This window comes from Chenopodium album, chromosome 4, assembly GCF_948465745.1.
Source record: "Chenopodium album chromosome 4, dcCheAlbu1.1, whole genome shotgun sequence".
NCBI classification, from domain to species: Eukaryota; Viridiplantae; Streptophyta; class Magnoliopsida; order Caryophyllales; family Amaranthaceae; genus Chenopodium; species Chenopodium album.
Genome location: NC_137837.1, coordinates 11502996 through 11517437, shown reverse-complemented (window position 1 = coordinate 11517437; position 14442 = coordinate 11502996). Strand labels below are relative to the sequence as shown.

The 14442-nt window shown below is 35.8% G+C and overlaps 1 protein-coding gene across 1 annotated transcript; it reads left to right on the top strand.

Moving 5' to 3' along the window:
• The first annotated feature begins 11568 nt into the window (after positions 1-11568).
• On the top strand, positions 11569-12494 carry LOC145627649 (uncharacterized). Its single transcript, XM_081680012.1, has 2 exons — positions 11569-11640; positions 12195-12494. The coding sequence occupies exons 1-2, from the start codon at positions 11569-11571 to the stop codon at positions 12492-12494; spliced, it is 372 nt and encodes a 123-aa protein (XP_081536138.1).
• The last annotated feature ends 1948 nt before the right edge of the window (positions 12495-14442 follow it).

Here is a 14442-nt window from a genome sequence, read left to right as displayed (position 1 = left end):
ACCAAACCCTCAGAAATTAAACCTTTCACGTCTAGGGCGAAGGCAACTTCGAATATGGCTAGGCGTTTCTAGATCTAATGAATGCGGAATTTTGTATGAGAAAACGAAGTTTAGAGGAAAAGATGAATGATTAAGGGAGAATTAGAGAATGCTAAAGAATTAATGACTTGCGAATGAAAAACTGATTGTTGATAAGAATTGGTGAAAATTGGTGAATGAAAACGGAGTTTTCAATACGATATTTATAGAGAAAATCAGACAAAAAGATAAAATAAACAAAACAGAGTCTGACGCACAGAAAACAGAGTTGGCGCCAACCCTGGCTAACTGGCGCCAGGCACCAACACTAGCGCCAGGCGCCAGGCCTGGTTCCAGGCGCCAAAGCCTGGGGTCAGGCGCCAAGCCTATTTTCAACGCGTTTTCGAAAATCATATAAGTTTGCCGTACTGGAGGATAAAATCATATAATTCCCTCAAAAATGCTATTTGATTTTAATTAAAACTCTGAAAAGTCAAAAGTCAATTTATCAATGTTAATTGAATTAGGAATGAAAAGAACCTTCTAGAAGAATCTAGAAGACTAAAACCATTCCTAGTTGCATTAGGAATGATAAATCATATTAGGCCTTCCCTTAGATCATTGGGCCGCATATAAGGCTCAAAACAGGCCCAGTTTAGTAATTTGGCCATAACTTCCTCAATATTCATCGGAATTGGGCTTATAATATATCGTTGGAAAGCTCTTGTCAAGCCCCATCCAACTACACTACTATTGGACCCATATCATGGACCAACCAAACTGGATTGGCTATTTTCTTAAAATAAGTTTTCAAAAACAGAGAGAAGAGAAAAGAATTAAAACTATCCGCAACACTAAACTTTCCACACTTTTGCTTCATTCGATTATGATTCGACGTGAAAGGTACTCATCACCGGGTTTGGTTTTGGGGAGACACAAATGGGTGTCTACAAACGTCCATCTGGATCAACGTGAATCCCATATAAGCAGCAATAAGTAAACGAATAGCCTCTAACCTGGCTACTGGAGCAAATGTTTCTTCATAGTCTATTCCTTCTTGTTGATTGAAACCTTGTACAACAAGTCTTGCTTTATTCCTGACAATAATACCATACTCATCCAGCTTGTTCCTAAACACCCACTTTAAACCTATTGTCTTCTTGTCCTTGGGTCTAGGTTCCAGATGTTAGACTTTATTTCTTTCAAACTCATTTAGTTCAGCTTGCATAGCATTAATCCAGTCTGCGTCAGTTAAAGCTTCAACATAGTTCTTAGGTTCCATAGAAGAAAGGAATGCATAGAATGCACAAAAGTTTCTAAGCTGAGATCTAGTCTGAGTTCCTTTTGTAATATCACTCATGATTGCATCTACAAGATGTGACTTCTGATGTTTTCATCGCTTAGGTGTAAAGTCCTTGACTGGATACAATCTTTCCTGATCATTGTTGACTAGTTCTTCTGTAGGAACTCGTTCTTGAGTCTCAGATGGAAATTCAACAGGATTTTCCTCATTTTGATCTTGATTTTGTTCTTGAGAAGGAGTTCCTGGTGCATTCTTCATTTCTGATTCTTCATTTGCTTCTGGATTCGTTTGTTCAGAAATTTCAACTTGTTGCTTCTGCAATGATGTTGATTTTTCATCTGGATCTGTCTTGCGTACCAGTCCAATTTAAAAATCATTATCACACTCTTGTACATCATTTAAAAATTGTTCAGTTTCATCAGATATAATATGTACAGATTCCTCAACACATATTGTTCTTTTATTATAGACTCTATATGCTTTACTATTAGAGGCATATCCAAAGAACACCGCCTCATCACTACGTTCATCAAACTTTCCCAAGTTCCTTTTACCATTGTTATGAACAAAGCCTTTACAACCAAAAGACCGAAAGTAAGAAATATTAGGCTTTCTCCTTTTGATTAGCTCATAAGGAGTTTTGTTGGTGATGGCTCTAACTGATACTCTGTTAAGAATATAGCATGTTGTATTCCCTGCTTCTGCCCAAAAGTTCCTAGGCAAACCACTTGAGATCAACATTGTTCTAGACATGTCTTCAAGGCTTATGTTCTTGCGTTCCACCACTCCATTTTGTTGTGGGGTCCTTGGGGCAGAGAAGTTGTGATCCATTCCATGCTTAGTGCAAAATTCATCAAATTTTGAATTTTCAAATTCAGTTCCATGATCTGATCTGAGGTGAATCAGTGGATTACCTGTTCTTCTCTGTTCTTTCTTACAAAAGCTACAAATTCATTAAATGTTTCATATTTACTAACAAGAAAGAAAACCCAAGTAAACCTTGAAAAGTCATCAACAATAACCATAACATATCTCTTACCACTTCTGCTTCGGATTCTCATAGGACCACATAGATCCATATGAACAAGTTCCAAAGGTCTTTTGGTGCTTACCATTTTCTTAGACTTAAAAGAAACTCGAGTCTGGTTTCCTCTAACACAAGCATCATACACTTTGTCATACAGGAACTTAATGCAAGGAAGTCCATCCACTAGTTCCTTAGATCTCAATTTATCAAGTAAAGTAAAGCTTGCATGGCCAAATCTCTTGTGCTATAATAGAGGATCATTCTCAATGACACTAAGACATGTTAAACTACTATTAGGAACTTTGTTAAGATCAACACCATATGCGTTTCCTTTACGAGTTCCTTCTAAAATAATGTTCCCAGTGTCATTGTGAATGATTCTGCACTTATTGGAAGTAAAGCTTACAGAGTTACCTTTGTCACAAAATTGTGAAATACTTAACAAGTTGTGTTTGAGGCACTCGATCAAAAATACATTATCAGTAGCATGGGAACTTGACCTTCGTACTTTGTCAATAACAACTATATCTCCTGTCATGTTATCACTAAAGGTCACAGTTCCCCCATAGTAGGAATCCAGTGAGAGAAATCTAGATTTGTCTCTATTCATGTGCTTAGAACAACCACTGTCGAGGTACCAAGTGTTGTTCCCCCTCACTAGAACCTACATGAGAAATCAAACATTAGTGTCACGAACCCAGGTTTCCTTGGGTTCCTGAGTAACAGCAGCAAGTTCATTCTTCTTGATCCAAATCTATTCTTCATGTTTTTCATTTTTCTGTGTACTCTTTGCTTTCTTAGGACACTTAACCTATTTGTGTCCAGTATTGCCACAGAAATAACAAACAATACTACTAGGCAGGTCAACATACTTCTTTTCCTTTTGGAACTTCTTTTTGAAACCCAAACCTTCTGTTCTTTTGGTTTGAGCTTTGGTGATCCAATCTGGAACTCTGTATTCTACAGGTTGTTTACCTTTCCTGGCTTTCTCAATTTCCCCCTCAAGTCTTGCCTTATTCGCTTTTATATCTTCCAAATCAGATTTTAGTTTTGTAAAATTCGGATATTGAGCAAGTGGAGGAACTTCAGAATCAGTAGCATCAAGACAGAGTTTCATCAAGGATAGTTCCACATTCAACATTATGTTATCATGTTTCAACCTGTCTATAGTTTCTTTCAAATAATTATTATCATCAAACAGACTAAAGAATCTATATTGAATATCAAATTTCATATTATCAACCCACTCACTGTTTTCTTTAAAAGTAACCAAAGCTTCATCACTTTGCTGTTTAGCTCTATGCAATTCTTTCAATTCTTCTTAAATTTCTAAAACAGCAAATATTAAGTTTTCTTTAGAGAAATGTCTAAGTTCTTTTTGAGAAAACCATAACTCAGATTCTAGCTCCTTCAGTTTTTCCTTTTCATCAATTTTTTCCATCAAGCATAGTTGGGCAGTTTCCTCTGATGGTTGATCTTCCTCTTCCTCTTCCTCTGAATCTCTCCAAGCAACCAGCATGGCTTTCTTCACATTGTCCTTGGTGAAGTAAGGTTTATAGACTATTGACTCTTTGGATTGCTCCTTGCCCTTTGTCTTTCCTTTCTCACCATCTGGTAATGGACAGTCTTTAATGAAGTGATCTTTAGACCCACACTTGAAACAAGTTGTGTTTCTAGAACTTGCATACTTCTTGTTCCTATCAAACTTCTTGTAGTTCATTATCCTTTTGAACTTTCTAACTAGCATTGCCATTTCTTCCTCATCGGCTTCAGATTCCTTTGAGTCTTGAGCCTTAAGAGCAAGACTCTTGTTCTTGGAACTTTCAGAGTTGGAACTCAGGTGTAGTTCATGAGTCATCAACGATCCAGCTAGTTGTTCCATGTTAAACTTCGTGAAGTCCTTGGCTTCTTGCATGGCAGTAACCTTGGATCTCCATCGTTCATCTTGTAGTAGACTCCTAAAGATCTTTCTAGCCTGTTCATCAATAGGAATGTGTCTGCCAAGGGAATTCAATTCATTAATAATATAATTGAAACTAGTAAACATTTCCTCTATAGTTTCCTTAGATTGCATTTCAAACCTTTCATATCTAGACATCAATAGATCAATCTTAGAACGTTTTACCTCATTTGTACCTTCATGAGTTACTTCGAGTAGATCCCAAATCTGTTTAGCAGACTTGCATCCCATGATACGATTATGTTCATGAGGTCCAAGTCCACAGTGCAAATACTTTATAGCTAAAGCATTTAGTTTAAGTTTCTGATAATCTTCTTTATCATAATCAGAAATAGGTTTATGAACTACCTCTTTCTTTTCATTGGTTGCAGTTATTTCAAAATCACCAGTTTTAATGACATGCCAAACCTGGTAATCTTTAGCCTTGATAAAGATCTCCATCATGTTCTTCCAGTAGGTGTAAAACTTACCATTAAACATGGGTGGACATTGGGTAGAATACCCTTCTTCAAGTTTCTCCTTGTAATTCATCTCTCCAGGAACTTACTCAGCAAAGTTATCTACTTACACGTGAGAACCTTGCTCTGATACCAATTGTTAGTTGAGACGATTAATACAAGAGGGGGGTGAATTGTATTAAGTTCCTAATGACTACTTTTTGCGGATTAATAAACAATGCATATTGGAACTTGCTAAAACACACAGATTTTACGAGGAAGCCTTCCAGGGCCCAACTGGAAGTAAAACCTCAACCACTAGTACAAAAAAGGGCTTAGAGAACGGTTGTAATAGGCTTTATAGAACGCTTTAGGACCGTTCTTCTGCTAAGCGATGTATAAAGTATAGAGAACGGGTCAATTAGGCGTTTTATATACTAACAAATAGAGAACAGTTGTTAGTCACAACCGTTCTCTTTTCCCTTCCTATAATCGTACAATAATGAAGGAAAATAGAATGGTTTAGAGTACTCAACAGTTCTATATTGCATTACAATAGAGAACGGGTGAGTTAGATAACCGTTCTCTAAAGTTTTTTTTTAAAAAAAAAAAAATCCAATCAAGAGATCATATATTGCATTATTTTCCTGCTAGCTGTATTATTCCTGTATTTTATTTTTGACGATATTATTGAACTTTTTTCCTGTATACGTATAATTGTTGTATTCTTGTATTTTATCTTTTACATCAAAATCTACATTTACTGTGTAAAAGAAATTCATGATCTAGTATGTACAATTTCAGTATATTAGAATTAACCAAAGCCATAAAAATATACTTCATATAATTTAAGACATCCAACAATTAAATTTAATCATTCATTCGAAAATTTGTTCTATACAAATACAAGGTATATATATATATATATATATATATATATATATATATATATATATATATATATATATATATATATATATATATATATATATATACCTTTCTTATTGATGTTGATAAAAAAAAATTAAAAAATATAATCTAGCTTAGATATACCAATATCATAGATCTTCAATCCAGATAAATCATCAATGTCGTCATTTGGTTGATGGCATCCGGTAACATATGAAATCCATCTTCCCCTAAGCTTGTCGATCATTAGCTTTGTTAATATATTGCAAAACAATTTAAAATACATCGGTCTTTCTCAGTAAAAGTAAGGTTTTTTTAGTATTATCATATTAAATCAGAGCTATAATAAGTGAAAATATAATATAGAATTGGTGAATATAAGTTTAAATCACTTTAAATAGGGTGATGAAAGCAAGGCTTATGATACATATAACGATTGTGAATTTGTGAGTTAGAGTAATTAGTGAGCATCCAAAACATTGCCAACGAACAATCAATGAATTTAAGATGCACATCTCTCCATCTCAACAAGAGAAATAGTATCAAGATCAACATCTTCAAATCGGTTAAATCCTTACTTCAACAAAATAAGAAACTACATGTATTGAGTGTTGACAGCTTAACACCCTAGTTCAACTGTAAAAGATAAATTTATAAACTAAGACATGTCATTGGATGGATCAGGAATTTAGGATAAGATACTCACGGGACAATGCTCTCCGTTCTGGATCTGTGCACCTAGAAACTCAGCAGCAAGATGCTGAAGTGCCTTTCTACGAATTTCTCTACTCATATTAAGAAAAGCAATTACTATTTTATAGCAAAATCAAACTCACAGATGTAATTACTTATCATGTATTCTAATGGAGCATAATATTTAAAATAAATTAGTTCAAGAAGAGCAATTCAACTTATATGAAAGAAAAAGCTAGATAAAGAAAAGAGTATGAAACAAGATACATACTTTATAAATGGTTGGTATTCTACAATGTCACCATGTCTTTCTTTTGATGACTTAGTAAAAGTGCCTGATAACTGTTAAGATATGGATTAGTTGACATTGTAGTATCAAAAGTAGGATGCACTAACGTATCAACTATTCACAATCAACCACACAAGAATTTTTCCTTTAATCAACTCTGCCACCTTATCATTACTATAAATTCACTTCCATAAGATTTTGATTTCTTGCTCTTCTCTCTTCATAATCAGCTACCCAAAATCCACAAACAACATCACTACTCTTATACATCATTAGAATTAGATTTAATCATCACTTAATTTCAATTACAACATCTCATAACCAACCCTTTTATGAAAGAAAAGCAAAGCAAATCATTTTTTCTAAAATAATTTGCAAAGTATTTGAAATTAATAGAACATAATAACCTAGTGGGAATCAATTTCCCCTACCCCTCTTTCTTTATCTAATTAGGGTTGCATATTTGACCTAGGTTAGAGTAATTTGGCAATAATAATTTTGATTAATAGTGAAATTTCTTGTAATTCGTATCAATTAAGTGTAATTTGATTGAAAAAACTTCAATTTTATAGAATTATTTGCATTTATAAGAATCGATTGAATTCCCAAAAACTAAAATTGTGAATTTTTTTAATCCACCTAAAATTCGATCGAAATTACTGCAATGGATGAAAACTATGAATTCATTACAGCTGAATTGAAAAATTCGATTGATTAATACAACTAGATTGACAAACTCATCCGAATCAAGAAAAATTTGAACGAATAACCTGGAAAGTGCAGTGGTGGTGTAGCGGTGCGGTGCGGTGAAGTGATGTTCAACAGTGTGGTGGTGGAACGACGGTGGGGAGATGGGGTGACGGTGGTGCGGTAGGGCGGCGAAGTAGTAATTGGTGAATTGAGCAACATGAGGTTTCACTTTTCATCGTTTTTCTGAAGCAGTAAGTAGTTAATACTCTAGTGAATAGTGATTGTGCAGTATAAAAGCGTTTCAATTATATTAAGCAGACTTTGAATAATTAGGGTAATTCTAAATATCCCAATGGTGCACATAAATATCCCTCTAATTTTTTTTTAAAAATATTATAGAATAAAAAAGAAATACAAAACGGTTGTCAAGATGACCATTCTGTATCATCTAAAATGAAATTATTTATTTTTTATTGTTTGAGTAAAAAAAAATGGAGAACGGTTAACTATTGTAACCGTTCGATATTTAATAACTCATAAAACGCCTCTTGCACAAATACGTTCTATATTCTTCTAGAGACCGCCTATCTTTGATAACCGTTTTATATTTTGTGATCTGTAATCTAGTTTTTGTGGTAGTGAGACCCTACCTTAGGGATTTCAAACACACAAACTTCACTATAATAGGGAAAACACCAAGTTACAACCTATTAGACACGGACCTTTATTTCACAAGTTCCTCACTAGACTTGCTACTTGATAGGACCCTATCCTACCCAACCTAAGCACCACACTTAGATTCACTCGTACCACCAAAGTACTACACGTACTGCCAAAGTACAGCTACTTGTACCACCTAAGTACAAAACTCACAACTTCACCTAGAAGCCAACACAAAACTGTATATAAAGCAAACTACAAACTCACCCAAATAACCGAACCAATACAAATGTATGACATCTAGTATGATAGGTAAACAATGCATGAAATCCGAAACTAATATGACAAGTTAGAAGCTTGGTAAACTTACTCAATTATAGCACTGTGATTTCTCCACGCATAAACTCACAAAAACCTAAAACCATTTTGCTCTCTACTATTTATACAAGTATCACTCATATAGAAAGCAGGTTTTCTAAAAGATAAATAAGTTAACTTAACTTATCTTATCTTTAAACACGGTTTTATGTAAATCAAGTGAAATGAAACCTTTTTCAGAAAATAAGATTAAAAAGATATTTGTTAAAAAGATTTATCTTTTTAACAAACTGATTTAAAGAAAATAATCTTTTTAGAATATCTTTTCCTAAAATCTATCTTTTATAATTTTCCATATTATTTTATTTACCAAGCAAACTTGTCACGCTTCTAATAAATTTCATGCATTAACCTACTTAACATATTAACAATAATTTATAAGATAAAAACCTTAACTAAATATTATTGTTGCGCCGCGCTTTTGATCAGGTAGATTACTTGGGCTACAAGCTTATTAAGTTCCACCAAAGAACTTAAGCTTGTTGTCTTCAAGTTCCTGTTAGGGAACTAAGTTCTTGTTAGAGAACTCTTCCTCTTATTTGTTTAACTCCTTCAATAAAGATCTCTTCATGTCTTCTTAGTTCTAGTTACTTGTTCCATCACCAAGATCGACTTCACCTAAACTAATCACACACTTGAAAACCTTTATTAGTTGAGTTTGCTTTAGTTCAAGCTCCTCATCATCAAAACCTTTATGCTTCAACAAATAATAACTTTAAATCTTCAATACCCAATTTGTTTATTTGAATAACAACCCTTTTCCCATCCTTTGTTCTAACTATGGTTGAATGTGGCTTGAAATCAATGAAGAATAGCAATAAGCTGACTTCAAATGCACCAATCTCTCAATTGAGAAATGACTTTAACGTGATTTAACTTGATTGGAGGTGATAGATTGTTTTGATGGCTTTCTAACGATGATTATTTATATGTATGGCCATTTTCTAAAGAATTGTTGAAGCTAAAATTTTTTGCAAACCGTTCGCCTAAAATTTTGTAGCTAGGTTAGCCTAACCATGGGTAGGTTTGCCTGAACCGATCATATTTTACTTTGTTTATGAAGGCCGTCGAAAACTCTAATTAAAATGTGTTTTTACAGTTTATTATGGGTTCCTTATGTTATAAAATGAACCTTTGAGTTGTTATTTAGGTTGAGTCACGTTAGAAAGACTTCTAGTAATCCTCTTGTTATTTCTCCGTTGGACCATTGAAGATTAGAAAAACTCTTAATCCTCCATATGTGGACTAAGTCTTATTAATTGAACTATGTAAATCTTTGTGTATTAATATTCTGTTAAAAAACATAATGGTTCACAAGTTAAAAAAGATGTTTGTTTGGATTGCCTAGAGTTAATTAGTAGGCAAATGGTATAATGTTTAAGATGAATTCAATTAAATTTGTTAACCATGTTGAGCATTACTTCATGGTGTTTTTAGAAATTTATTAATTATGCCTTGAAATCAATGATGAATAACAGAATAATTAATAGCAATAAGTTGACTTTAAATTATGCATGTGTCTCTTAATCTACCAATGATTTTATGGTAATTTAAGTTGGAGATGATAAGTTGTTTCGATAAATAGATTTGAACGACTGATCATATGCCAATTTTCAATAAGAAACAAGAAAGTGATGGCCTTTACGAAGAATTGTCAAAATTGAAAGTTTTTGCCCAAAAGTTCATTCAAACCCTTGGTGGATATGTTCGCCTGAAAGTTTCTTATTTCCCTTTTCATAATTTTTCTTTTTTTTTGTTACTTGGTTTGTGACAGTCACAAAATCTACTAATTATATGGATGACTACATGTAAGAAATTGTGTTGTAAAATTAGCTTAAAAGACGGGTTTCCAAGCTTAAGTCAAGGTGAAGCAACATGACTTCGATGTCATTATTCAAACTATCAAATTTGAGCTTTATCTTTTTGATAGATATTATATTTATGATAATATTTGTTGTAGATTAGGATAGATTTTTATGTATATTTTGTATCCTTATCATAAAAGGTTTCCTAACGTGATTAGGCCTAGTATTATAACTCTATATATTCTGATCAATGGTACACACTTGAATTTGAGAAGTTTTCCTAATATCTAACATGGTATCACAGCTTAGGTTTTCGATCTCACATTAATTTTTTTCCCAAACTTTTCTTGAATTTTTTGTTTTTAATTTGTGACCTTAAAATTGATTAACCAAACTTTTGTTTTTTACACCCTTTGTCTATTCGTAACCATAGTGCAGCACTTTACTAATTTGTCTTCTAGTTAGCAATTCTGTCAGCATCGCTGACTTTCTGGTGTCATGGCTAAGGACGATGAATCCACCCCATCACCACCAGGCCACCTCCTCCACCATCAACGGAATACCATCCAGCCCTTTACATCAACAACATCAAGAACGCTATACCTTTGATTCACTACTAGAAAACGGGCAAATAGCGACGGAATGCTTCCGATGGACACAAAATTCCGTCGCAAAAGTCGAAATTTCCGACGAATTTTTATTATGTCGGATATTTCCAATGAATTCTAAAATTCCATCGGAAATTTCGACGGAATAAAAATCCGTCGGAAATTTGGACTTTTGCGACTGAATTTTCCGTCGTATAGTACCATTTCCGACCGAATTTAAATTCGTCGGAAATTTCCGACGAAAATTCCGTCGGAATATGATTTAAAAAAAATAAACTCTTTATACTTTTAGAAATCCTAAAATGCGTCCCAGCCTTTCACTTTCCTCCTCTCCTTTTCACCTCCTTCTCTCTCCTTCCTCTTCTCTCATTTCGCCTCTTCTCTTTCTTCTCTCTCCTCTTCTTCTCTCTCCTTCCCCTTCTCCCTTGTGCCGCATTTTCTTTCTATTTCTCCTCTTCTCTTCTCTTTCCTCTTTAATTTCTCTCTTTTGTTCTTAGTTGTTGCTGTTCACGGCACCGAGAAGTAGGGTTTGTGGTGTTCCAGCCGCCGACAAGCATGGTTGGTGGTGTTTAAGATGCCCACGAGCATGGTTGGTGGTGTTCTTGTCAATTCCTCGCCGATTTCTATAAATTAATGGTTTTTTCATGTCAAATTCGACCATAGAGTTTTCATGGTCGAATTTGACCTTTAAAACCCAAATTCGAGCCAATTTTGGGGTTTTGTTGGTGAAATTCGTTCAAGGTATGTACTTTATTCTCACTTATTTTTTTTGAGATTTTTTATTTTATTTTATGGTGAATTGTGGTGGCGGTGGACTTGTCGGTGGCGGTGGTGTAGATCTAGGTCAGGGTTTGGGTGTTTTGGTTAGTGCTCGGTGAGGGTTTGGCAGTTTGGTACTTTAGGTTAGGTGGATTTGGTGTGGGTGTGTGTGGTCGGTTTTAGGTGGGTGGGTGAAGGTTGGTTTTTAAGTGTTGGTGGATTTTGGTTGGTGGGTTTTGGTGGATGGATCTGGGTCAGCATTGGTTTAGGTGGTCAGTGGTGGTTCGCTTAGGGTGGTTGGTGGTGGTTCGCTTAGGGTGGTCGGTGGTGGTTGTGGGGAATAATATTTGAGGAGTTTTTTTAATTGTATTTGTTGCGGTGGAGGTGGTGGTTTAGCGGTGGGGGTCTGATGGTGGTATGGGGTGGTGCGGGGTTTATTCTTTTTTTTTTTTTTGTTTTTTTAAAGGATTTTCCGACGGAATTTCCGTCAGGAATTTCCGACGGACTTTTCCATACACATAAAACCTCTCTGACGCATGAAATCTGTCGGAAAGGTCGATTTTCCCACGAATACTTTTCCGACGACACTTTCCGACAGAATTCCATCGGAAATACGATTTTCGATGGAAAATAAGGTGTTTCCGATGGAATTTTCCAGTCGGAATTAAGCTGTTTTCTAGTAGTGATTCTTGATCGGGAAAAGGTTCGATACTCGAATTGGGTCGAGTTATTCGATGTTCATTGTCATGCTTTTAACGTCTTTGATCATATTGATCCAAAGACTCCGCGTCTGGCTAATATTTCAGATTCTTTGTGGCTCCGTCTTGACTCTGTGGTTAAACAATGGATTGATGGCACTATCTCCACGGACTTACTCACAATGGTTCTTGGCAGAGGCGACTCAGCGCAAACAATTTGGGACAAATTGAAGGCATTATTTCAAAAACAAGAACATTAGAGTCGTCTACCTCGAGAATCAGTTCAACAACCTTCATCTATCCAATTTTGCCGATGTCAATTTCTACTGTCAGCAATTGAAGATCCTAAAGGGTCAATCGGCAGCCGTCGACCAACCGGTCTCGGAGAAAAAACTCGTCATTCGCCTCGTGTTGGGACTCGTTAACATATATTATGATACAGTTGCGACAATTATTCAGCAGATCGAGCCATTGCCTTCTTTTGAATTTGCTTGATCTCGCCTACTTCTTGATGAGACGAGGCGGTCCAATGACAAAGGAAACTAGACGACACTTGTTGCTCAAAACAGCGCGGCTTCCACCACTAGCAACACCCCACAGTCGCCGCAACAATCACCTTCACAGCATCGACCTTCCGGCGGCGGCTGCACTCCCGGCAAAGGTAACAACCGCGGACGTAGGAAGACTAACTTCGGTAAGGGGGGGCAAGGGACGAGGTCAGGGACGAGACTCTAACTCTCAAGACTCAGCTTTGCAGCAATAGGCTCCTCAATGGGGCCAAAATCCAAGTTGGGCCCAACAGCCTCAACAATACCAACAATGGACCCTGCCCCTTTCCTATATCCTCAGCAGGCCCCCTATCAGGTCCAGCCCAGTGGGCAGCCTCAAAGGGTTGCATACGTGGCCCAGTTACCTTAACAACAGTACTACATTCCGTATCCGGCATATCAAACTCCGAACTACGGGCCACCTATGACTCCCACCAAGTTGGGGAACTCGTTTGCCACTATGTCACTCCCACAAGACAACTCATGGTATTTGGATTCGGGTGCAACGTCACATAAGACCAACAATTCAGGTACTCTCATACACTTGTTTAATTTGAGCACTAATGATCATATTTTAGTTGGTAATGGTCATCGCATTCCTGTCACTGGTTATGGTCACACTACTTTACATGATGTTCTATTAGCACACCTCAGATATTCAAAAACATTATTTCTGTTTGAAAATTCATTTCAGATAATTCTATGTCTATTGAAGTTGATGCTTTTGGTTTTTCAGTGAAGGATCTACGTACGGGGAAGGTAATAACGAGATGCAATAGTATGGGGGACTTATATCTTGTGACCACCAACACCAACCCATCAACTTGTCTTGCCACAACTCTTATTGCTGGCCCTTTACCTCCTTGGCATGATCGTCTAGGGCATCTGGGAAATTCTGCTTTAAATTTTCTTTAGTCTAGAAATTTTATTTCTTGTAATATGTAAAGATCATGACTCTACCTTGTGTGTTTCATGTTAATTAGGAAAACATGTTCGTTTACCCTTTTATGATTTCAAATAGTACTACTTCTACAGCTTTTGAAATAATTCATGAAGATTTATGGACATATCCTATTCGTAGTACTAATGGTCATAAATATTATTTGGTGTTATTGGATGACTTTACTTACTTCGTATGGAGTATCCCACTAAAATTCAAATCCCAAACTTTTCAATCTTTCTTGAATGTTAGACAATATGTTGTCACACAATTCGAACAACCTGTAAATCATTTCAAAGTGACCATGGTAGAGAGTTTGATAATGATTCGTTCAAATTGTTTTGTGCCACTAATGGATTAGTTTTTCGATTTTCTTGTTCATACACCTCATCTCAAAATGGGAAGGCCGAACGCATTATTTAATCTCTAAATAATGATTCTCGCACTCTTCTTTTTCATGCCTCACTCCCTCCCTCTTATTGGGTTCATTCACTTGAAACTACAACCTACCTTCTCAGCATCTTACCCACAAAAGCTCTCTCACATAGCACTCTCGCTCAAGCTTTGTTTAGGGTCACACCTTCCTATGACCACATTTGGGTATTGGTTGTTTATGTTTTCCTAATCTCTCGTCTACGGTCCTCACAAGTTAGCTCCAAGGTCCACACCATGTGTCTTTTTAGGATATCCCGCAAACCATAGGGTATACAAGTGTCTTGA